Consider the following 26,534-nt stretch of genomic DNA (forward strand, 5'->3'; position numbering starts at 1 on the left):
TCAATCTCTGAATATTGTAACATTGTATTTTTTATTATTATTATTTTTTTGCAGACGTGATACAGTTTGAGAGACGTGTCGATCATTTGCATCAGCGCTTGTTAAATATGAATTACTTTAAAAAATAAAATGCACATCTTCAGTCTGGGAATACTCATCTGTATACATAAATTGCAGTGAAAGGTTGGAGTACAGTATTCCCAATTTGCAATGAAATCTAAATATCATGTGGGGGTCGAACTCAATCAATACATAGTGTATGGGAAAAAAATGGCCAAAATGTAACAAACAGCCTATTTATGTTTGTAATTGTTTGGTTACCATGATAAAAACGATATGTGCTTATTTATGTATTTATTTATTAAACAAATTCCCTGTGTGTTGATTAACAAAAATTACAATTAAATGCTGTAATTGCAATTGCAATTTAGCTGATTCATAGAAACATCCCATATTTGGTGATATGTAGGGAGTCGATTATTATTATTATTATTATTATTATCATCACCCATCCATTCTCTGAACTGCTTCCTCTCACTTTGACTGGTCATCAAACAATTACATTATTATTATTATTATTATTATTATTATTATTATTGTTGTTGTCTTTGTTATTTATTTATGTATTTATTATTGCATTCGTTTTAAAATGCCAGACTGGAGTTTATATTTTTAAGTAGATGTATATCTAACTTGCCAATAGTTTCTAATGACAGAAGTGTCAATTGCATGTCAACTGAAGTTCACAGAACCTTGGCTACGGTAGCCGATTTGAAACAAATCGTATCTTCAAACAAAAGCGCGAAACGCCTTCACCTCCACACAGTCAGAGCACGCGGAACGCCGCGGAGCTCAGCAGCCTCATTACCGAAAGGAACGCTGGAAAGAGAGTGAGTCGGGGAGAGAGAGAGACAGCGCGCGAGAGAGAGGGTGAGAGAGAAAGAGAGAGAGAGAGCGTGCGAGCATGTGAGAGAGAGAGAGGGAAAAGAGAGAGGGGCAAAGCCAATGCCAGAGCCAGGGAGAACAGAAAGATAAAGCGAAGACAGACGGAACGATAGACATTAAAAAAGAAGAAGAAGAAAAGTAGTTATATACGCTTTTTCTTCTTTTTCCCCTTCTCAGTTACCGCCAGAAAAAAAGAGAAAAAAACTGCTTGGATGAACCAAAATCTATCGCTCTGTCAACACTACACCTGGATTCGCTGACCGGCCACGCAGCAGGCATGTCCCGAAGGAAGCAGAGCAACCCCAGGCAAATCAAACGTAAGTTTGTTTTCTTCAAATGTTGCATGTCGGCTATGTAAGGCTTGCTCATCATTGTGAGACGCTATGTCCGTCCACAACGACGGCGAATCAGCCCTAACTGTCGCCATTCACGAAACGGTGAACGCGCTCCCTCGCAGTTACATGTTTTGGTTGTAGAGAGGTGAGTTGAGTTCCGGTCCAAATCTCCATGGTGCCGCCTCGTGGCTCAAAAGTTTTACCGAATGTACAAACAGACTGAGTAGCCTCACCCTATAAGTGATTTGGTCCTACTTTAATTTAGTATCCATCCACAAATGTATGTCATGGATCAGTGCATCAGTTCAGCGTGTGCATCCTCATTTGGGTAGCCAGTGGGAAATTGGACATAAAGTGCTAAAAAAATAATAATTGAAACGAGTGTTTTAAAAAAAACTGCACAATTGTTAGTGAATTATAAAGACGCTTTAATTGCCATGACAGGAATTGTCTCACGCCCACACACGCGCGCACACGCACCCCCGCACACACGCACACCCACACACACACGCACACACACACATTGGCATTGTCATTTACCGCAGGTGTGCATACCTGTTTTGATACGCACACGTTTTACTGTAGAGCTTCATTTTTTTTTTAATGAGTGCTATTGGATTGTAATGTTACACGTCTCCAATAATGTATGTTGTTTTCTTCAATAGATTATTTTGTAATTACTAAAACTGTATTTGATTAGTGTCCACACTATACCCTCTGCATAGTCAACATACAGTATAAATTAATTGCAAGTCACTATTGGGAAGATTACCTTATTATTATTTTTTAATCAGTGTGTGAAGCTTTGGCCTACTTTGGAATTATAGAATGACACGTTATATCATTTACAAATCGGATGTGCGTCATTGTTGACTTAACTAAATTGGACTATTTCAATAGTCACACTCACATACTGGGCACATCAGCATGGACATTCTTCAATCTTAAATGCAGCTGGCGTGTATCTTCAATAAGGATGTTTAGTGTTGCTGTTTCTTTCAGCACTTCACTGCTGCAAGAGGTTGACACACTTTGGACTGTAATTGGAGGTCACAACATCAACATTTAACTGCAACGAATTTGTCTCGCAATACATTTGCTTCGTCAACATTAAAGCAATTTGGAGTGAGGTGCGAAAGACAAAGAGGGACTAAAGAGGAAAAACACTTGTTCAAGTAGCGCGGGGGCATTAGCAATTATTTGCATACACGTTGCATGCACATGTTCATCTATCCATGAGGACACATATAATGATATGGAATAGCTTTTTATTGCTTTTGTACCACAAAATTGAGCCTCAAAGGACACTGAGCAATTTTTAATTGCAAAATATTTATTTACCCGTCTTATTGCATTGCTAATAATAATATATATATATATATATATAAATATGCCCTGATTTAGATTTTTACATTTCAACATTAATGATAATTTGTCAGCACTTTTCATACATATTCAGTGCTGAAAATATTTGTTGCATTATTTAATATATTATATTTCCCATTTATTCAAACTTTTTACTCACTGTAACTTTTGTCCTCAGAAAGTATTCATTTGGTCAATTTGGAATTGCACTCTAAATTCCATAAGATCAAAAGAGAAAAAAAAGTTCTGAGGTTAAGTAAGTAAGTAAGCAAATGTAAATGCATTATTTTTTAACACATAGCAAAGGCATAACACATCTAACAATCCACAACGTTGTATGAGCATGATGCACCTGCTCATCTTTGAGCCAATCCAATTGCAGCATCCAAATGTTGTTTTCAAGCGAAGGAAGTCTAACATTTGTGTTGCAGCATTGTGACCCGGCCGTGTGTGAATTAATATGTCATGTGTAAGATCATGTTAATGTGCAGCCGGTGTGCGGCTGTATAATCAAGCTCTAGTTGCCACCAGAAAGGTCACGAGGAGCCTAGATCCTCTCTCCTAACCCGGGAACTCTGGGGAAAAGCCACTGCATGGAAAGTCAGCGTAGACAGTCATTCTAAAGGACAAAAAGGTTGTTGGGCGTAGTGGCCCCACCACCAGCGCTGCCGCCCCCACCTCCTCCTGCATACATTGGACTGTTATCTAAAATTGTGATTTATGCAGTATTTTAATATTTTGCTTATTCTTTCCCCTTGGGTGCTCTCTGAGCGGTGATAAAAAGGCAATGCTGAAAGAGCACCATTAATTTGCTCCGATGACTGGGGAGATAAGGGCAGATAATGGGAAAGATAAGCAGGGAAGATATACCATCAGAAACCCGATTATTACCATTAAAATTCCAGCCTAGCAATCTGCAGCTGCCTGATAATTCCTTCTCCGTTTTCACCACTTTGGATGATAAGGCAAAAAATAGTCACTCAGTACTCTTGATTAGGGTGCCTGGATATCCCGATAATACAGTGATAAATTATGTATTTTCCCCTTTGTTTTTTTTCTGTACGTGTATATATATATATATATATATATATATATTTATTTATTTATTTATTTTCTGTATCGCCCACCCCTTTTCCAAGAAAGCGAAAACCCATACTCTTTTATTGTAATAGGAGTTTGATAGAAAATGGAGATAGTGGTGGAGGTGTTTTGTGTGGGAGCACATATCAATGTTATCAGCTCATCTCCCTGGCCCAGCTGCTCGCTGCTGTTGTTTTTAGCCTTATCACCCCGTGCCAATATGCCAATAAATTGCCCAGATTGTTAGGCAGGTCGGTAGAATTGGACAGGAGTGATGAAAATATCGCTGATGCTCTGCGGATTGCGATTAGCTGCTGCAATATGATGTGTGAATGCCACCAAGTTCTCTGTATCTTCTCTTCTCACCCCCACCCTTTCCTTCTTCTCTCCCTCCCTTCTTCCAGCGGCTGCTGGTGTCCATACCTCTATTGGAACTGAGAGGAGAACATTTTGATGCTTAATAGGAAGGAAAGATATGAACAGGCTGAATTGAAACCAGGCCCCTCGGAGTAATTTTTCTGTAAAATTGCCCCCCAAAGTTTCATAGCATAAAGCGGAATCTGGATGATGTAGCGGGTGTGCCTCCGCTAGTGTTTATGGGAACATATTGAAGCAGCCGACTGAGGCCATGCTCAGACATCGAATGTCAAATGTGCTTATTAAACTGACTTAGTGCTTCAGCCTTAACTGTTGGTATCTTTATATGGACCACCTGGGAATTTGTGCAGCTTCTTTTTTTGTCCTTTACTTCACATTATCCAATCAGAATGAAGTAGCAAGATGTGGTGATTTCAGTACTGCTCTTCAACTGTATGTTGTACAGCACCCACATTTCCCAGGTCTTAACACTATGTCATACTGCCATCATGCTTAATCTACTCTTGTGATAGTGATCTCACTTCCAAAAAGATAATCCACTGCAGCGTACAATTATGTTTCTGATTATTATTTTTATGTACACTACCCCATAGAAATATAGAAAAAGGGTCATCTTGATTTTGCAGATTGTATACGATATTTGAAGTGAAAATTCATTTTTAGGATTTTGCTATTTGTATAGCATTGTAAACTGACAACCAGATGAAGCAATTATTGGAGAAATTGCATGTGAGTGCTGAAAAGCTGAAAGAAAAAAATATAGAAATGTGCAATAATGCTGCATGAGGTGGAATGTTGGTCAAAATTATGGAATGATGTGGAATGGTATTGATTGATATTCTACAATATATAATGACCTTGAATGTTTGTGGTGAAAATGTGCAATTAATTATACAGTATATGAAATGGTAAGTAATGATATTGAAAGATATTGAATGAGATAGAATGATATTCATATGGAATTAGGTGAAATGATATTGGTGAAATATGTGCAATATGTGGGGAGAATTGTAGAATAGTGCGGAATGTTGAAAGTTTTTGTGCAGGTGAAATTGATCAGATTGAATGAGATGAACACATTGAATTTTGAATGGACCCACTAGCCCATACCCTTGAAAATTTATGGAGAATTTTGTTGGTGAAAATTGTGCAAATGTCTGTGAATTTTTTTTTTTTGCATTGTGGGGAATGGTGAAAATTGATCACGAGGCGAATGGAATGAACTGAACATTTTGAATTTCAAATGGAAATGAATTGTTGAACATCCCATTGGAAATAAATTAATGGGGAATTTCTAGGTAAAATTTGTGGAATTGTGGGAAAACTGTGAATATTTGGAATGAGAAATGTAATAGTTTGCAAGCCGTGCATTTTAGTTGGAATGGTTTGAATCGGTCGAGAGTACGTAGAAGTAGTTGAAGGACGAAAAACATCTTTCAGCATTCACACAAATAACTTGTACAAGCATGCACTGTACATATTTTTGGATTACTTTAAATTCAACAAACAATGTAGTCCCTGCACTTTGAAGCAAACATAGATCCAAACATACAACTTGTATGTTTGAAAGAAAAAAAAGTATATAAACCTTTGTATGATACAAGGGTATATATATATTTTTTCTTTCAACAGTTTTCTTTGCTCTACTGTTAATCTGCCCAGCTTTTGCATATGGCCACTTATGGAACGCCAGCAAACTGTTCATATCATATCAGGTGACATTTCTATCTTTGAGGGGCATTTATCAGAGGCAGATTACAATTGTAAAGGATAAGAGAAGTGTTTACTGAATTGTCTGCCAACATCCTGTGTATGTGTGTGTGTGTGCGTGTATGTGTGTGTGTGTGTGTGTGTGTGTGTGTGTGTGTGTGTGTGTGTGTGTGTGTGTGTGTGTGTGTGTGGGGGTGTGTGTGTGTGTGTGTGTGTGTGTGTGTGTGCACGCGCGTGCGTGTGTATACATTAGCACATGTAGCCTACTGTACAGTACGACAAGCATGTGCCCATTTGATCTGGCAGAACCGTGAGCTGTGTTGAAGTATTTATTTTGTGGAAGTTGAAGAGAGTGCGTATTTTTCACAACATAGCGCCGTGTTCTTGTGGAGACTGCTGTGTGCTGCAAGAGTTGTACCGTGCTGCCTCTCACCCTTGCCCACAAAGACTGGCAACTGCGGCTGTCACATGTTTCGGGGGTGGGAAATCAAAAACTGTCCATGTCTCCCTCGCTGTATGTTTAAGGGTCTGTCTTTCAATAGGTGACAATCTTTTTGTGTCTCCCGTGTTTTTTTTGTTGATTTGTTTCCGAAGCAGAACGGTTGCCAACTTTCACGTTAACATCTGTTCCCTGACAATAACAGCATGTGTTGTTTCCTTGTCTTTTACTGAAGAATACCCAATCGCCTCATTACTTTTGGAGAAAAATAAGAAGTCATATATATATATATATATATATATAAATATATATATATATATTTATTAAAGGATATAATACAGAATGTGTTTGCACTTTAAGCACTGATAACTTGTGTTAGGTGAAGCTATAGGGAAAAGATGGACAGCAGCTGTTGTTTCCTTTGTTTAAAAGAGCCGTGTGTCATGTTGGACGGGCTTGTGCTTGGTAGCCGACGGAATGCCAGTGCCTAAAGTTGTCCTTGGTGGCCCTGCCGCCTGCAAAGCCTAGACAGTGATATGATATGTGGGCAGGGTCGCAACCAAGGTGCAGGTCACTTCCTCACACAGCTTCCTCTTTATCATCCTCTTTCCTGGATTCTTCTGTTATTATTCCAATAACTGCTTGTCCAGGCTATCATTGTGTGGGTTTTATTTTGGTACTATTGCTTTGCTAATTAAAAAAAAATACTAATAATATCATACATGTCATGTTATGTCTGTCAAACAAATAGTCTTCAAATATTTTTACTGTTACTTTGTGTTGCTTTTTATGGCCTGACTGTGTAGCTCACTGTTTATTCAGATTTGATTTCAGGGATGCCTATTGAGCCCCTAGGTAAGAATGACTTTCAGCCTGCTTTAAGTTAATAGCCTTGGCTCCAGCTTGTAGGATCAATATTGGTAATAATTAATCACCATTATCAAGCACAAGATCTAGTTCCATTTGTTGTTACATCAGGAAAATATCAATAATGAAGTGGACTCCCCGATTGTCATGGCAACTTCATCTCTAAGGTCAAAGAGAGTTTATCTTATCTTGCTGCCGAGAGTGGCAAACTGCTTAGGAATCTAGTTTAGACTCAGAGATCATTGATTTAGGCTTTCTTTTCCCCCCACCTTGTTGTTCCAGGAAAGGAAAGGGTGGTGAGGATGAGAGAAAGGCAACATTCTAATCACAACAGAGATGTAAGATTTAAATATTGATGTCCAAAGGCCATTACAAGCAAAGAGGGCCTCTGGTCTTGCTGTTGTTCAAGTACGTCCTTTTAAGACCCAGACAAAGCTTTGATTATCAGAGGTGTCACTGTGGAGTGTGTCTGTATAGCTGACAGTGTGGGACTGCAGGGGAGATCAGTTTCCTGCAAACACAGTCACGGAATATTAAAAGGTCCTACTCAGCACACTATTCTGTCTACTGATTGATGTTATGGTTCATATGATCCATTATGATACCGTTGGGAAAAAAAAGGAAGTGCAACAATGTTTTGGTTGCGTTATGAGATAAATAGATACCAAAATATATAAATAGATAACCTCCTTTATAATTGCAGTTTTACCATTGATTTTTGGATTAAAAGAAGCATCACAAATACTTGGCCATAGCAGATTTCACAATTATTAAACCAAATTGTCCTCCTATACATGTCATTGCCAACCTGCAGCAGCATCTTTCTGTTTGTTGTCAGAGGTAATCTTGATGTATTTATTTATTTTTAAACATTGGTCAAGGAATCTTCCCAGATTAATCAAATATATGTGAATATGGACATCTGCTGTATTTAAACTAGAGGCTGCACAGTATTGTTGAATATTGTCAAAGGAATTACATTCTTATTACCTAATAAAATAAATATGTTTTTTCGTGCTGCACATAAAAAAAAAGTTAATTAGTGTTAGTAATGATCCAGATACTGTTCTTATTGGATGGCGATGTGCATTGAAGGTTGAATCTGATTGGTCCAAGTCAGGTAAAAACATGCAAAGTATTAAGTATGACTTTATTGCACATCTATGCGATACGTATATTGTACGTGCCATTACAGCAATGATGATATTTTGTCAATATATTGTTGCAATCATAATCTAAACATATATCATCATCAGTATAGGTCATCTTTAAATGTGTGTTGACATTTCTATACTCACAGTCAGTGTGTGCGCATTGCATATGTCATAGGCTGGATTTTTATCAAATTACCCTAAATCAATTTATTCAAATTCACACCACCCTTTCCAATTACTTTTCACTTTAACTAATAATTAAATACATATAAATATCAAGAAGCCTAATCAAACAAATAATTATTTCAATTTTGAAAAAAATGGACGCTGTCTGTAGGTATAAAAAAAAAATCTTGCATGCTCAATTTGGTGGTGTTCCTGGTGTCATTATCATAGGCCTAACTGCAAGCAAAGTGGTCTGTTTTCATCGGAGGAACGCTTCATTCTGAGCCATTTAGGTAAAACGGCAGGCCAGGGTGCTTGGATGTACCTCATCATGCTGCAGAATGTTCCTAAGGGTTGGAGCAGGGGCAATGCCTACTTTTTTTCATCCTCTTCTTGCCTCCGGGACACAATTGCCTCATTTAACATTCACTAGCCCAGCCAAGAGAGGAAATAGCGAGGCTCAGAAGAGAGGCTGCCACACATCATGAATTCTTCTCTCATTTAAAGTAGCACTGTTCCTTTCACTTTGGTGATGCACATAGATTAGGAATGAAGCCAGTGCACAATTAAGGGGTTGAGGGGTATTGCAGGTTTTTTAATTCCATCATGCTTCTTGATGGGCCACAATTGTTTTTGATCTGCATACATGAGAGCATGTGTTAAGTGTTAAGATTTAAGTTAGGCAGTATTCCTCTGCATATTTAAAAATAATTTGACTCGATGTGTCTAATAAAGTCATTTCAATTAGTTCCGTTTGATTGATTTCAGTCAATCAAACACTAATACACAGATAATATATTTTTGTTTTGACTGGGTTTTGGATGATAACAGGAAGAGTGACTCCTGAAAAAAATAACTCACTTATTAGGTTTTGTCACAATAATATTGTAATCAACAGAAAATGCATTCATGTCCAAACTGTCATGAAGGGGATAATTTAGTGAACAAACACCAAAGAAGGGTAGTAGCTTGCACATCATGGAGTGACACCCTAATAGCTGCTCGGGCCAAATCTGTGGCTTGGCAGGATTTACTGGAGATGTGCCCCCACCCCTCCCGATTCTGTTTTTTGGGTGCTGGGGTGGGGGGAGCGCATTGCAGAACCTTACATTTGGATGAAATGCACCAGACTCGAAGGATAGTTAAGGCATAGGTGGCACCAGAGGATTAAGGCAACAAGCCTTTCAGTTCAATTTGTACATCAGCATTTTCCGCCAGGCAAATGGCATAAAACGCATAGCATCTTAACAGTGGAAAATAACTTGTGACAAGGCTTTGTAAATAGATAAACAATTTATGTCGAATATGCTTAAAATATAAAACAAACTTCAAAACATGTTAATGCTTTCAAAAAGCCCCGTTTTGATTTCCGCTATTTTAAAGTTACTAAAGCTGTTGACTGCGCGGCTTACACCTCTTGAGATCGGGGCCGTATCTTTCCCAACGTGATTAGCAGAAAGTGCTGCAACATAAATAGTAATGCACTACTAATCAAAACCGGTTGGAAACTATTGATTATTTTTTCTACTACTTATGAAGATCAAGACAAAACAGTGTGTGTGACAAAAGAAGTGACATGATGCAAAGTGCACATCTGCTACTTATTATCTCAAAGCAGGCCTTGCTAAGTGGCTAAGTGAGTAAACATCCAGGGAGAAAAGCAGTCACTATCATTTCAGAATTAGCCCATTTTCCTTGTGCATTTCAGAGAATGCTTATCTAGTAATTACTGAAAACTGTTGACACTGAGCAAGTGTAAGCCAGCTAAAATGGCATTTTGTTTCATGGTATCAGATTGGATTTTTATCTGAGCTTCATGCATTCCTGAAAACCAAGGATAACAGGCTCAAACTCGCGATTTCCAGAATGACAGCGGAATTAAATGACAGATATTGAAAAGCTACAATCATCACATATATAGGGCGCTCAGCCCAGGAAGTGACTGTGAATCTCTGAGACGTACATTTGACCATAATCAAGTTTTTTTTAAGCTTCAGAAACAGGGTCAGTTGATAAGCTTGAGAAAAACAGGAGGAAAAAGCCTTCTGTGATAGACGAGGAGAAAATCTGATTGATTGATGTCCGCCGGCTTTGCCACCATCACAAGCCAGTTGACAGTTAGTTTGGGATCAGATGATTTCACTCTCAAGATTGGGCTTGAGGGGAAGCTAGGCAAATATGAAGGACACAAAGGTCAATGGCTTCTTTCCTCGCTGTATCTATCTCTCGCTGGCAATAGCTGGCTTTGACAAACTGTAATATGTTGCCAAGCTTTGTGGCGGCAGGACACATGGTCATAGTTTGTACAGTAATATCCTATTGCAGTAATCTCACAGGGAATGATTGAAAGTGGTGGAGGAATCTGGTACCAACAGAGACCCGTTGACATCATCAGCTGCAGTCGACTGGCAGATGTCTCTTGACTTGTTTGAACTGAACGTTCCCAGGGGATGGACTAAGTTAAACAACAGCTTTGACTTGAAGCGATCTGTTATTATAAGCAGAATCTGATAAGACAGCACCCCCATATTATGTTTGTGGAGCAAAGAGGAAAAATCTGCAGTGTTGGTCTGCGGTTTTGGAGAAAGACCAGCATTGAATTATGACAAAAGATCATTTGGATGCATATTGTAAATAAACATGTATTTCTCAGTTGCCTCTTACCTTCAGTGTCTCTGTTCTATGCAACATTTGGTCTTTTGTAACTGTTTACATCATTTTTGTAATGTTTAAGCAGAGCCTTATGTGCCCACAGTGTTGCCTGAGGGTCCGTGGACATAACTGACACATCCATTAGCTTTGTATGGCGCTGCTTTCAACATCAAGGTCTCACTTGTTAATGAAGTGGTTGTGTAAATGGAAGTCAAATTCAACAACTGTGAATCTTTTTTTAATCACGTTTTCATTGTGCAAAACGGAGCCTCCATTCACCGCCACTAGCCAAATAATACAAATCATAATCTTCCCATCCCAATGGAACTGGACATCATTTATGTGAGGAGACAACAACTCTTTGTTTGTTTGAAGTGGTTGATATGACAATGTTCTTGTCAAAGACTCAGGGTGAATAAAATGGGTTTGTAATTACCATAATTATCTCTTATATGTTTTCAACTAATGATGTCCATTAAATGCTTGAGGCTTCATTTAGAGTGCGGCTCGCTGTAGGTTGGCTTAGTGCTCATAATACAGCATGTTACATTACACTGTGCACAACTAATGAACTTCTTTCATCAAAGATGCTTATCATACAGTGGCTCTTAGGGGAAAAGCCAATATACTTCATCCTTTTGTTACAGTTGGATTAGAACAATTCTTATAGTTCTCACTTATCTTTCAAATTTTCTCTACATGTGATAGTAACCCAATTGGCTTCATGTCCAAACAGGATGGTGCTCTAATCTAGACCGCTGCTCGCTTCATGTAAAACATCTCATTTTGTGGCTCAGCCTGGTCGCTGTCTTATCGTTACACAATTCACTGAACTCCCTGTGATTTTCTTTGTGGCGATTTATTTAAATTCCCTCATGTTTATATATTTCCTGTCTTCTTTCATTCATAATGATTGCCTTTCATAAGTTCAAAGACTCATCTTCTCAGACTTTTGGTAACTTTACAGATATGAAGTCACGTGAGGATAGGGGCGAGAGAAAAGCTGCTTTAGTGGGGGAGTGTTAGTATGCTTGACGCCCATCAATGTACTCGGACGGACGGGATCCTGAGCTAACCTTGATATACAAGGCAGATTTAAGCACCTCAGCAGGTACAGAGATCATTCTTGAATACGTGTGGGCTCTTCTGTCCAGCGCTAAAGCCTTCAGTCGTGTATGCGGCTTGGCTCCTGTGGCTGCTTTGGTCTTTGTCCATCACCTATCAGCATATCAACAGTGTCTCTGAAGCCCGCTTGTATAATGCACCATTTATGGCTTTGTGGATGGAGATGGCGGTTGGGCGGTGGAATAGCTCCAGGCCTTTCCCTCAGTGAGTGGATTAACGGCGGCCTGCTTTAGTGCACTCTGCCACGGTGTGAAATCGGCCTCGCTTCGGCGCCGGTGCTGCGGCTTCCTCTCTCTCCCTTTTTTCTTTCTGTTCCCCTCTTCTCTCGCTGTTTCCTCACCTCCATGCAAAGCCTCTCACTGCCATCTGTGAAATGTGGAAACTCTGTGTCTAAGTTGAGTTCAGATCCCATCCCCTCCACCAAGCCCAAGCCAGGAAGCAAATGGGTAGCCAGTCGGTAAAGGGGGGGTTGCAGAGGAGAAGGTGGGAGGGAGAGCGGGAGATGAAGCAGGGGAGGGAGGGCGATGAGCTCACTGATGTTGTGCCGCATGTGCAGGAACCCTGCCTGTTCTCCGCGGGCGAGTTGGAGGCGGGTCCAGGCCTGGGTGCTGGCCGAGAGATCTCTGGTTCCAAATCCCGGCTCTGTGTGTGTCTGTGTCGATGCGAGGCGGTGGCAGAGCTCCCCTGAGTCCCTGCCCAGTCCTTTGAAGATAAGATGGTGATACAGAGTCCCTTTCGGTACGTTGCTAACTGATGGTCTTTGTGCGACATGCCTCTCTTCGCTGGAGCCTGCAGGGAAAACACCTATAGTCTTTACTCAAATGAAATGGCTGTATGGCCTCAGGTCAAATTAGATTATGAAAGGCAGCTACATGCTAGTTTTAGTGTTAGCGGATGTTTCTTTTTCATTATTACTCATTATTTAATGCTGATTTCTCCATATCGATTTGGTCCAAATTCAAATCTTTCCAAAACCCTGCCCAACCAATTGTTATCTTACCCTTGCCGTTTACTCTCTAGACTAAATAGGGCTTGGAAACCACAATGCATAGTGGGGTTTAGTGGCCATGTTAGGAGCTAGTGGACTAGCCAAGAGACCAATTTCTGTCAAATTGATTGGCTCTGTACAAAATGCCAAATAAAGAGTGGCACAGCAATCTAGATCCTATTTTCTCAGTTGTGAATGACAAACCTTCCCTGAGTTGTGTGTGGTATGTGTGTCTACATTTTGGATATGTTTTGTCAAGTCTTTTGCCTCGTGTATTTTACCGACAAATGAGTACAGCAGCTTCATATGATAACCTGGCAAATAATGCAAATACCATCATTCAGACCAATGCACGTGGAAATAAACTTAGTAGTAGTATACATAGTGTACATGTCAAGTACTATTGAACCATGCGTAATTACTGTGTTCATTGATTAATGATAATGCTGTACATGTTGTTTATATATGTAGCTCAACCTGACATTTAACGAGCTATCCATCCATCAATTTTCTGAACCGCTTATTCTTCAAAATAAAAATAAAAAAATGAAAAAAGAATTGTGTCCGTCGTACATAGGCAGTAGGTCCGGATCAATGCTTCTATCTTTATTTGGTGTTTTGTATAAATTCATCCATTATGTTTATTTTTGCCATATATCGCTCTCTTTTATTATGATCTATTTTTTCTATATAAATTGTCTTCCCTTTCTTCCCTTTTAATGTGAAGCATGTCGTTACAAAAACCTTGTTTATTTTCATAATTGATAGTCTACCAGCTCCTAACATGGCAGCTACATCCATGATGCAATGCAGTATGCAATACAATTCCGAGCCTCATTGACCTTGCTCAAGACAAAAACATGTTTCTCTTATACATCAAAATGATTTATTTTGTAGCACCTGCAAGCCAATTCTCAAATTTCTGCCACTTCACAGTAGCCTTTTTCAGTAGGGCAATTGTCATAATCATCAGACTGCTTTGGAAAATGATGAACTCAACATTTCCTCTACTTTTTTTCCTATCCTTTGTGGCTTTGGGGTTAAGAAGTACGCATAATATCTAGTGATTGCGCTGCATGGTGGCTGAAAGCTGAGTCGGGGTGCAGCAATACATCATCTTTCCATAGACAATGCGGATCTCTGTGGCTCATCAGGGATGGGGCGTTGATTGCTTTTTGATACTTCTCCAACATGGATGAGGTCCTGCAAACATCAGTTAATTAGCATGTACTTACAGTGTGTATGACAGACCTGACAGACCCCACACTTCTCATCAGATCTTCAATCCAAGTGCTCTAACCACACTCACTGAAGGCTTTATCGAATGCCTGACAAAAAAGCTATACTGTGCACAGCAGGGTTAATAGTGTGTGTGTGTGTGTGTGTGTGTGTGTGTGTGGGTGTGTGTGTGTGTGGGGCGGTGTGTGGGTGTGTGTGTGTGGTGGAGCGACTGCAAATCATGACTACACAAAGAAAAGCAGTATTGTCGTGTTTGTATTATTTTGGGCTATGGAAAAAACTACAATGTTGATTTTAGTACACGTTGTGGAAGCACTCTGTACTCAACTACTTGTTGTTTCTCTCTTACTCAGCTACTTTAGTCATCTCACGTGTAAGGTCCCCTGTAGGTGACTGTATATTTACAGTATAGTTCATAATACCACCATTCTTTGGTTTTGGAGCAATTCAGTTAAACATGCTTCATCATCATGCATTAACGTAGTTAATGTTGGCCGTTTTGCAAGGAGCTCTAAATGGATGGCACAGCAGTGGGCAAGTTGCAACAGCTAATTAGGCCACACAAGTGACGGAGTAGTATCATTCTGTGCACTTCGATAATAATGTGGGTGTAAAGCATCACATTAAGACCAGCAATGCTTCACTGGCATTTTGGATTGTGGAGTATTAAAGCAAGTCATGTTACAGAAGTTGAAGGCTTTCACACATACATATGTTATTCTTCACCCCTAAATTTAAAAATCTACATTTTGTTCCTTGCACTTTTTTTTGACATGCTTCTACTTCCCCATATCTGAACCGATTCTCACCGTTCCAAAAATTCACACCTTCAGGGGTACTATTTTTCTTATTCCAAAAAGGTCATAGTTTCCCCCAAATTCTACATTTAACACACCAAAAATGAATTCCCATTCATTCCCAATGAGACATTCAACAGCAGGTTTCACAACGTTCCAACTCAGAATTAAATTCAAATCATTAGCTAGCTTATTCAATTCACCTTTAAAACTTTTCTCAACACTTCAAAAATTCACAAGTAACAAAAATGTCAAATTTTTCACAATATTCATAATTTATGCTAATTCACAAATTCTATATTATTCACTTTTGTTTCCACATTCATTGATTCATACCAATCCAATTTCATCAACTTGTCTCAACATTACAAAAATTCCCACATCAATAGTTTACATTTTTCACCACAAAAAAAAGAAAAATGAAAAAGAAATTCCCTATTTATTTCAATGTTACATTCAACAAAACATATTGACATTCTAAATTCTAAATGAAATTAAGCTCATTCAGTTCACCTTTTGATACGACAAAAATGTCTACACCCCACAAAAAATAAATCCCCATTCATTTCTAGTGACGCATTCAACAAAACAGATTCACATTATTCTCTTTCAAAACTTTCAGCTCATTTAGTTCACCTTGGGAACAATTTTCAACCTGCCGAAATTCCCATTTATCAAACATTGAACAATTTCACCACTAAAATTCCCACTGAAATTTCCCAATTCGTTCCCAATCAAATTAAAAGTTAACAAATCAAGAATTTCCTGTCCTAATTTCTACAGTGTTTGACCGATTCAAATAGTTCTACATTTTTCACAAAGTTCCAAAATAAAAGCTAACATTTGAGGTTTATGTGTTTTTTCTTTTTTTACATTGTTTTTATGTATTCAAACTGTTCAGTTTCTCCCTATTTATAAATTTTTACACATTCACCTCCAGTTTCCACTCATTTCAATTGTTTCAAACCATTCCAATGTCAAGATGTCCAGTTCATTCCAAGTCATAGTATGTCATTCCATATCATTCATAATCAGTCCATTTCATTCCAAATTATTCCACATCATTTCATGTCTTTTCATTCAGCCTTTCAGCCTTCGCACACAATTTCTCCTGAAATTGCATTCTAATGTTACTGGTGTTCTGCCCACACACAGACCAAGCAAACATATTCGCTAAATTGTGGAAGCTACTGGAAAATTTCTATATATTTTAGAAAGGTATCCTTTAACACCTCTCCAACCCATTGTGGGAAATAAGACACTGTGATTTGCTCTTTAGGATAAAGTGGACGATGATGCAGTAGAACATCTAACTGCTTTTTCTACAGGTAATCTTGACTTGGATCTTAACTCCAATAAAGCCCCCCCCCCCCCTCTTTTTGGCTCAAGCCAGATCTGAGCAGGAACACTCCACTCGATATTTCTGTGGTCATACTTTATTGAATATCATTTCAGATAAGCACTATAATCCTTTGGTGGAGAAGTGATGTATATTGACCAGCTCAATGGTGGCGATACGCTGTATGTCTCAGATGTGGAAATGGTAAATACTGATTTGTGTCACTGCTACAATCATATAAGAAGGATCATTGAGAGCAGTCCTTTTTGTTGTAAGTCATCATTGACCCTAAGTATTTAAAATATACTGCAAATGAAAACATAGCAAGATAAAATACGCATCTATCATTTGGTCACATTTGGCGTCATTCACTAAAGTGCGTAGCCATGAAATGTTAGTAAAAGAGGCCCAATAAGTGGTTAAATATATTTGTGATTTTTTTCTTCTTTCATAACTGTACAATTGAACGTCCACCTAATTTTTTGGGGATGAAATTACAACATCATTACTGCACTTAAATTACATCGATCCAAAGGTATTTTTTTAGTTCAGTCTGTATCCTTTTCATCATTTGTTTATTCTTTTTGAATAATTCCAGTTATTTTTGCAGATATGAATTGTAAACCAATGCACCATTAAAATATACATATTCACAACTCCTCCACTAGATTTCAGAATTTCTTGTAAAGTGGTGCAGTGTGATAAGAGTTTAATTCAATCCATTACTACACTCGTAACAAAACATACACATTAAATCTCCCCAAAAAACCAACAACATAGTAATGTGCATTTGAGAAAGGAAAATAGCACTTTATAATATTGTACATGTGAAAAGCATACATCGATGAGATAATTAAATAGAATGTAAAGAATTAAAGATTTTTGTCAAACTTCTTGCTTCAGTTATATGTACAGTATGCTGCTGCTTCTGGTGTGTGTCTGGTGTGGGATCCATACTCCTGAGCAGTAAGATAAGTTTTATTTTTTGCAGAAGATGAAGAATGTTTGCCTGAGTATGGTTATATTATAGTGCCAACATGTGTTGCTTCAGCGATTGTGTTCAAATATCAGTTGTCTAAAGGGTACATAGATGTTACATGCTGCACTCAGCCCAGCTTCGGTGTTTCCCGCTATGTGTTAGCATTAGCATTCAGCTAGAAAACTTGTGGCAATAGGAGTGGCAATAAACAGCTTGAAGCCTCTATTTTGTTGCCCAAGCCAACCTACAGTAAGCCAGCCTGTCTTCTTGTAGGTAAGTGAAGTGAATCAATGCTACCATACAGTGCTTGTGTCTCAGGTTTGCATAAAAAGTCAAAAGTCAAAGCAAAAATTGGCCAGATGACAGATTGCAACTCGATAACAAAGTCAAAGCCACTCGTATCCCTTTCCACCAATGTAAATCTTTTTTTCAATAAAAAACACTTGTCCTCGGGTGAACAGCGGGGTACACCCTGTACTGGTTGCCAGACAATCACAAACACTTAGAGACAAACAATCGCTCACATTCATAATTATTCCTACATTGGAGAAAATTTTTAGTTGTAAATTTGGTAGCACACTGAGAACATGCAAACTCTGCACACGAAGGATGAGATTTGAACCCTAAATTATGAGGTAGAAGTGCTCACCACTCAATTTGTTTTATTCTAAACATATATATATATATATATATATATATATATATATATATATATATATATATATATATATATATATATATATATATATATATATATATATATATATATATGTTAATGTACGTGCAGGTCAAATCAAACGTCTGTGCCATCAAGCAGTAAGGTGGGTCTCTCAGGTCAATACCCTACTCACTGTAACAATCTCACCTCTCCTGGGTTTCCTCTCTGCTTCCTCATGGTTCATTTCATCAGGATTTCCTTTATCTTGACCGACCAGGCCCATGACCCTCACAGCACTGATAGTTATTTTAGAGCTTGAAATAGAACTTAACTGGGATAAGTTCTCCCAGTTAAGTTTGGGTCATTGACCTATACTGTACGTACAATATGTCGTTTGAAATGTTGAGTTGAGTTTAACTTTAGTAAAATGTTAAACATGTTCTATGCCACTTCAATGGAACGTAGGAGAACATACATACATACATATATACATACATACATACATACATGCTTATTATTATCCAAAGTTTCTTCTTTTTTTCAAGACAACTAAAGGGTGTTGGCCTGAAACCTTGTATTTCACAACTATATATATATATATGTATATGTATACATATAATTTTAAATCATCAATACGTTAATCAAAACAGGAATTTAAGCATGGTTGTCTCAACATTTACGTGAGTTTGAGACTACTAATTTAGAATGTTCAATCAACCTACCATGCATGTTTTTGGAATATGCCATAAACCGGAGAAAGGCCACATGGAGAGAACATGCAAACTTCACCCAGCAAGGCAGTGCCCGGATTCAAACTCACACCCTCTGCACTGTGAGAAAGATGTGCTTACCAGTCTTCCACCGTACCACGCTGAACAATATAACTTAAAAAACAAATAATAAGAATAAAGAAAGAAAGAAAATCATGAAATTACACGATAAAGCTTTATAAAACAATACAAATCAAGGCAAAGTCAAGACACCCATTTTCAAATGCCAGATTATTGTAATGTTGAAAAATATGAAACCAATTTCAAAACATTTTCCACCATTAATGTGGTATTTAGCCTGTAGAAGTCAAAAATATATATATATTTTTGAGAGGTGAGGTAAAGATAAAAACAAAAGAAAAATGTGGTTGAACAAGTGTGCACACCCTCTTACAACTGAGATGTTGCTGTGCTCAGAAGTATCCAATCATATTCAAATCCCATGCTGCCTTGTTGACCAGATTTATTGATGAAGCATTGTGTATTTAGTAGCTACATTTTATGTAACTTGCAAAAATACCGTTGATGAGAGAGAGGGAGAGAGAGAGAGAGAGAGAGAGAGAGAGAGAGAGAGAGAGAGAGAGAGAGAGAGAGAGAGAGAGAGAGAGAATACAGTACAGTGTTTACCCAAAAAGATGCCTGTTTGGTAGTTACTTATGACAATAAAATAGTGCTAATGTTGGCCTCAGCACAGCCACAACAAAAACATTTACAACCTACCACTAGATGTCTTGTTTTTGTCTTCCGCATTTGGAAAGTTGGTGTGTGTTAATGTCAAGCCCTGTGTACAGTATGTTATATTATGCATATATTGTAGTTATTTTATTTTACTTTCATGGAACTGTCTAATGTTGTTAGACTGAAGAGTGCAATGTGAGAAAAAATATCCCAAGTGCTTTCTCTTTTGTGTAAAGCAACAGTGGTACTGCTGAGCTGGTGTCTGCCATCTGACTGTTGTTTGAAGTCAGCGCAAGTTGACAATATTTGCTTTGCACCAATTTCCGCCCACTGCAACCTGTGTGCAGCCTCTATCAGTGCGCTGCCTTGAAGAATTGCTTCAAATTTGGCGTTTGGTTTGTCGCCGCATTGACAATGAAGTGAAGGTTTTTGCAGTCATGGTCGTGATGGGGTAAATGTGATGGACAGGTGGAAGAGAGAGAGTGGCCAAGCGTGATGGAGGTTGCAGTGAGCCAGATTGGGCCATTAGGAAATGGCAGACACCCTCAATTCAGAAATGCTGAGGTGCGATCTCTTGAAAGCACCAAAGTGGGCACGTTTCAGTCTACACCCTGTTTGGCAGTAGGAGACAAGTGAGACAATGATGACGGGAGACAAATCGCAAGAATCTCTACAATTCAAATAAAATACAATTTTAGACCCCCCCCCCCCCCCCCCGCTTATTACAATAGGAAGTGAAAAATCTAGATACAGGAACTAATTCAATTGCATAAATTGTCTATTTGAGGAATACATTCCAATATTGCAAATCTAAAAACTGAAATGACCAGATTTGTAATTTCATTAATTATGGATTCAAAGGTTGTCAATAAAAAAAAAAGCAAACTCCTGATTATTGCAGTACATTTTACACATCTTAGTTGATTAACTTTTTCACATTTGCTTATTAATCAATTCAATGGATGAATGGATGGATTTGCACTTAAACACATTTTGAATACATCACAGTGTCTGTTACCCATATTATTTATCATGGAAATTAAATAACATTTAATTGACTCCCACTTTCATTTGAATTGAAACATGGAATGACAGATGCACCCCACATACTGACATACATGTTACAATATACTTTACATACTTTTTTCTCCATCTTTTTTAATTTGGCATGTAAAGTGTCAAATGGCATTATCCAGCAAATGTATATGAAATGTTCTTTTCATTAATAGAAGTGTTTTGAGGAAAGGCTGAGAGCGAGGCTGTCGAGACCCCAGCGTTATCAGCACCAGATGCAGGTTGACTTTAGACTTCCAATGCAAGGTAAAGAAAGAGGGAAAGGAAATTAATGAGAGCTATAAAGCCAGCAGGATAAATAATTAGCCAACTGCTCCTTAGATCCATCTCTTCATTTGCAGCGGCAAATAAATCCACCTTGCAGTTTATTCGTCAAAACGCGCATACATCATTTTTGCATGTGGAATTTTTCTGTTGGTATTTCTGTGTTCTTCACTGTAAAAAATGTCTGTAGAATTTGTGAATTTCTGTAAAATTGTGACTGTAAATACAAAAACAATGAAGCATTGGCTAATTTACATTAATATGTTGTAAAACTCAGAACCAAACACAACTGTTGATTTGACAGTAAAGAAAAAGACTTAAAAAGATCACATTTTTGGGGAGAATTAAAAAATGACTGTAAAATTTAAAAAAACAAAAAACTGTGGGATACAGTTAAAATTACATCATAGCAGTGTTAGAATAACACTTTTTGTCAGCAGATTCTTTGGTACATTTTGTTTATGCCAAAGGAAACATGCATTTTGCAAATTCATATTACAGATGAGAATATTTAGATATACAGTAAAAAACATGCGAATATAAAGGCTAAACTAAATGTATTATGTTAATTTAAAACTGATCTACTTAATTACTTACTTAAATTATTAGTTTAGCAATACACTTAAAACAAATCTGTTGTTTTTACAGAAAAAAATGGCAGCTGTGGTGACCAGAAAAATTCTGTAAAAAAATAAAACTAAATACTGTGCACATATAAACAACTGTACAGAACTTGTATTATTATATATCCTACAACTGTAATATTTTTAAACTTGTAGATTCAACAGTCCTTTAGTGATAAATTAACAACAAGGTGGTGTGGCTCAGTGGTAGAATGATCTTCTTGCAACCCTGAAGTTGTTGATTCAATCCCAGTGCAGTCTGACTGTGTGGAAGATCCATGAGCAAGATAATGAAACCCCAGTTCTTCCTTATGCTGTGTAATCAGTAGGTGAATGAGTAGTCAAAAATGCAAAGCTCTTTGAAGGCCTTCTAATGTAGGAAAGTGCTATACAAAACAAGTACCATTTACCAAGAACATGCTGCTGTTATACTATATTGTTCTGTAAAACGTACATGCAGATTTTGTTTATTGTACATTGAATCGCGATAAATTTGGAAGAAGTTACTGTTTATTGTACATTAAATACCAGTAAAATGTACAAGTTCTTCTGTAAAGTTGCTTACATTTACACAGTATTTTTTCCAATGTTCTCCGGCAACCACACCTGCTATTTTTTTTTCTCTCGTAAAAACAACTGAATGTGTTTTTTTTTTGTTTTGTTTTTTTACAGTGTTCCTTCTTAATTTGTCAAGTCTTGCCACCATCTTCCCATATTTTTACACATGCATGCATATAGCATGCCACAACTATAAATATTAGGGACAATTTGATACCTAAAAAAACCTACCTACCTACCACCATGCCAACCTTTACTGTATCCATCACCTGGTTAAGTAAAAAAAAAAAAAATAGAAGTCCACAATTTTGCTTCATAGGCTATAACCAATATAGTGTTTCTTGTAAACTCATGGCCGATGTTCTGCAAGTGTGTTCTCAGATACAGTGACAACAATAAAACACTTTGTACGGATACTTAACCATGCACATCTCTATTTAGGTCTTGTAATTTCTCTGAACTGCCGCTTTCCTGTGCCCTCACTGGCATCTAAGCTAATTTCTCATGCATTTGAGGACACAGCTTGCAAGTGTGTGTTGCTCCAGAGTGTTTACACGGGGGCTCACTCCCTGAGGATTTTGTATTATTGTTGTCACACTATATGGAGCACATCCACTTGTATTGTTCTAATACTCCACCGGTAGATTTGAAAGGAGCTGAGGAATCACCAAACGACTTACATTATCCTCCACTCTTTGAATGCTATTCATGTGTCTGTGCTTAGTAATCTCCCCCTCTAATCTCATTCAAAGATATAAATAAACAAGTAATGATGTAAATGAGGAAAGCACATGAGTGAACAGCCAGAGGATTATGGTAATTAATGATTATAGATGTAAAAAATGACTTTTCCCCCCACATTTTCCCTTTAATATTATGCATCTGGGTAATAAAGATAGTTCGTTTTTTGTCCAGATCCGCACATGCAATGAAATTTGTTGACAGGCACACATAGCGGGGTCTAGACAGATACTGGATACGTATATCTCGATAGACGCTCCTCATTATTGATAATTGGTTGATTTTTTTCTTTTCTTAAATAATGTTTTCCCCCTTTTAATCTCTTCAATCTGAAATCAAATCATGTCTTAAAAAAAATAGTTCAGTCGGCCTCCACCAGCCTTTTATACAGCACATTAGAAAGTGAAAGAAAAATCACACCGTATACCTGATCCATAAAAAAAGCCTTTGAAATGGATTCCTGGGAGGGTTGGGGGTGTGGGGGTCCACTCTGGCACAAGTCATGGCATTGATGGCACAGCCCCTGGGCGCAGGGATACTTGGCTTGGACAAGATGGTTGCTGGGCTTGTATCAGTGGGCACTGGCCCATCCTTTGGGAACTCCTAAGCCATGCTGTCTGAAGAAGGACTGATGAAGTTGGCAGCACATATGGGCATACTATGGGTTTTTATTTCACTCAAAGCAGTCCCGATGTTATCGTTTTCGCTTCCCAGGATGCCAGCATCGCTGAAGCTGATGATTGGGCTTCACAGGACCGACCCGATTTGTCGACCAGCATTTCTAGCGTGCATATTACACGGAGGTGACAATTTGTTTCAGCTAATTGGAAGTTTGTGTCGGTCTTCCCAGAACAAAACACCGGCCTATCACAAATTACAATGATATCACAAACATGGATTCAGCTCGCCTCAGCTCTTTTTCCAGTCGAGACAGGAAGTCGACGGCTGCCTCGGTTAGTTGATAAGCATCCACAGGGTAATGAAACTTCCACTTTGATGAGAAGTTGAAAAGCACACTCTTTTCAACTCCATGTTGGTTTGGCAGAACATTAGACATGGCTTCAGGCAGGTGGGGCAGGCGAGGAATGGCGCTGCTTTAATAGGGCTCATCCAGAGGTGAAGGGAGCACTGCTTGCGTTCAACTAAAGGTGGGAGCAGGGGCTGCCAGTACATGTCTTTTGTCTTTCATTATCTTTATTTCCTTATTATTTTAAATGGCCATCCTTTGCGCATTTTTTTTCTTCTTCACTAGAAGCTTTTTTGATATCCATTTAGATTGGAGCTTCATTAAAAACCCCAGACAATGGGGTGACTTCTAATTAAGTAGCGCCGCATCTGGCCTCTGGCACCCTATCCCGTTGTTCCATCTATTTTGCTGGGGAGAATTCATTTGTTTCTTAATTAAGAAAAACACCAATAGCGTGAAAAATCTGCTTATGGTACCTGAATCGTAATTAGTTAAATAGTGAGGGGAAGGTGAAAAACACCTACCAGTAGCTCTAGAAATTGAACTCTGAGCTGATAAAAATGAACAAACTAGCCCCGCATAAATCGAAGCTCGGGAGAAAAGTGTATCATCATTATGGCTAAGACAATATGCCAAACTATCTTCAAAGAAATCAAATTGCTAGAATGTTTTCATTTGCATATATTAACCATTAACATAATGAGGACAAGTGACATTGGACCTGGATTGCGTGTCTGTTTGAATTGATAACTGCTGCATCTGCAAATGGTCTCCTTTGCAAAATTGCTAGTAGTCAAAATGGTGTTGAACTGTGAACGGACAGTGAGCAAAAGTAAAAAGTCGAAGAATAAATGATGATTCATTTAGTTTAGTTATTTTACACAGTGGGCAATTGAAAATGAAAAATTAAAATAAAAAAATTGCTTTGTGGCAAATCTGAATCCATGTACTTCCATTTAAAATTGAATGTACACATTTGAAGCATATTATAAATTTAGAAAAAAGAAGCCAGTATGTTACATTGAAAAACAAATGGAGCGGTTAGGGACTTGGAAAAAGCAGCCATTCTGACAAAACACATTTGCAGCAGTAACATTGTATGAAGATATATATGTACGGAAAGTACTCACCCATTCAATATTACAATAGGTGAGATATGGATATACAAGACAATAATAATAATAATAATAATAATAATAATAATAATATAAAAGATGACTGTAATAACGTAAATTTAAAAAAAAAAAATCCCCAGAGATTATTGAAAAAAAAACTAACATGCTCTTTCCATGTACATTTCTCATAAACTACTATGCCAAGGACTCCTAGGAGATGTAGAATCCTAGGCTAGGAGTCTTGTTGATGTAGCTTTAATAATTTCTTCACCATCAATATGAACTTTCACTGAACCCAAATTAGGCTATAATTAATTGTCCCTACAAATATCATATGCAAGATTTTTTTCACATTTAATGCCAATTAATTTTTTGAAACCATTCTGAAAATGCATGAAGGCATTTGTGAACTTTGTTAACATTTTAAAAATGTTAACACTGTTAAATCCATTCATGAACGCAGAATCTATTGGAAATAAGTGCATTGGTATTATCAGCAAATAATATTGGACATAAAGTGCTAATACTGCTGCAAGATCGTTCATAACGACACCTTCTTAAAATAATCACCATGCCATTTTTTCAGATTATTCAGGAAACACAAAACAATTTAACCATTTGCATCATGGTTTAGGCAAAAAAAGTAATAATTTTTGCAAAAAAAAATACTTAGGCAATTATTTTAAGAAGGTGACAATATATACTTTGTATAAGAAACAATAATAATGGCCTTAAAATTGAACCTTGTGGTACCCCAAATTGTATCAAAAGCCTCTCAGACTAACATTTATACTGACATAATGCAGTCTATTAGTTAATAATTTCTAAAGCCAATATCCCACTGAGGGATGAATGTTAGCGACGCTAGGGAATATTGATTTTACGTCAGGGTCTCAACGTTTCCTAAATGTTCTCTAAACAGTTTTAATGGTTCTCTAAACAGTCTTAATGTTTTTTTTTGTCGCAATGAAATTGCAACAAGAAAAATCAGGCGAACGTTCGCGAACCTTGAACAAACAAACCCTGACGAGCCCTGACTGGAGTGCACATTCATTACTTTCGCCAACACTTGCATCTGACCCTCAGTGGGATATGGGCTTAATAGTTGAATGTGAGGCGTCCTCGGACAGCTATCCCTAAACAGGAAGGGGTCTTGTGTCATTGTATCGAAGTCTATGCGGAAAGTCTCTTTGCATGTGTGTTCATAGATGTATGCGTGTACAATTTGGCTCTTTTCTCTTCCCTCCATGTATATACAAACAGGCACGCACATAGACTTAAGCCAGCGCTCCTCTGGCCAAATTGAACACACACATCTGAGTGCTAGTGAGGCTTATCAGTCGTGAAAAAACTCACCCTGTAGCTCACTTGGCAAGTTGGTGGGCAACCAACCAAACCCACAGTTTTGCAGGCGTCATGCAAAACACTGAATTATATTCAATATTCCAAATATTGTCATTCTACATATCAACATGCCTTTTCCCCACATCAGCCTCTTAGGTCAAATTATTCAATTAAATGTCTGTTTA

General features: G+C 37.9%; 1 protein-coding gene across 2 annotated transcripts in view; it reads left to right on the plus strand.

Annotated features, from left to right (window-relative positions):
- Positions 1–837: 837 nt before the first annotated feature.
- zfpm2a (zinc finger protein, FOG family member 2a) overlaps positions 838–26,534 on the plus strand; it is a 138,580-nt gene continuing 112,883 nt past the window's right edge. For both annotated transcript variants that reach the window (XM_086078803.1, XM_086078805.1), the window contains exon 1: positions 838–1,262. In XM_086078803.1, coding sequence (XP_085934929.1) covers positions 1,223–1,262 — 40 coding nt within the window. In that variant the 5' untranslated portion in view covers positions 838–1,222. The remainder of the gene's footprint in view (positions 1,263–26,534) is intronic.

The sequence above is a fragment of the Leptonotus elevatus genome, chromosome 6, assembly GCF_054856555.1.
Source record: "Leptonotus elevatus isolate MCC_2025b chromosome 6, RoL_Lele_1.0, whole genome shotgun sequence".
Classification (NCBI taxonomy): domain Eukaryota; kingdom Metazoa; phylum Chordata; class Actinopteri; order Syngnathiformes; family Syngnathidae; genus Leptonotus; species Leptonotus elevatus.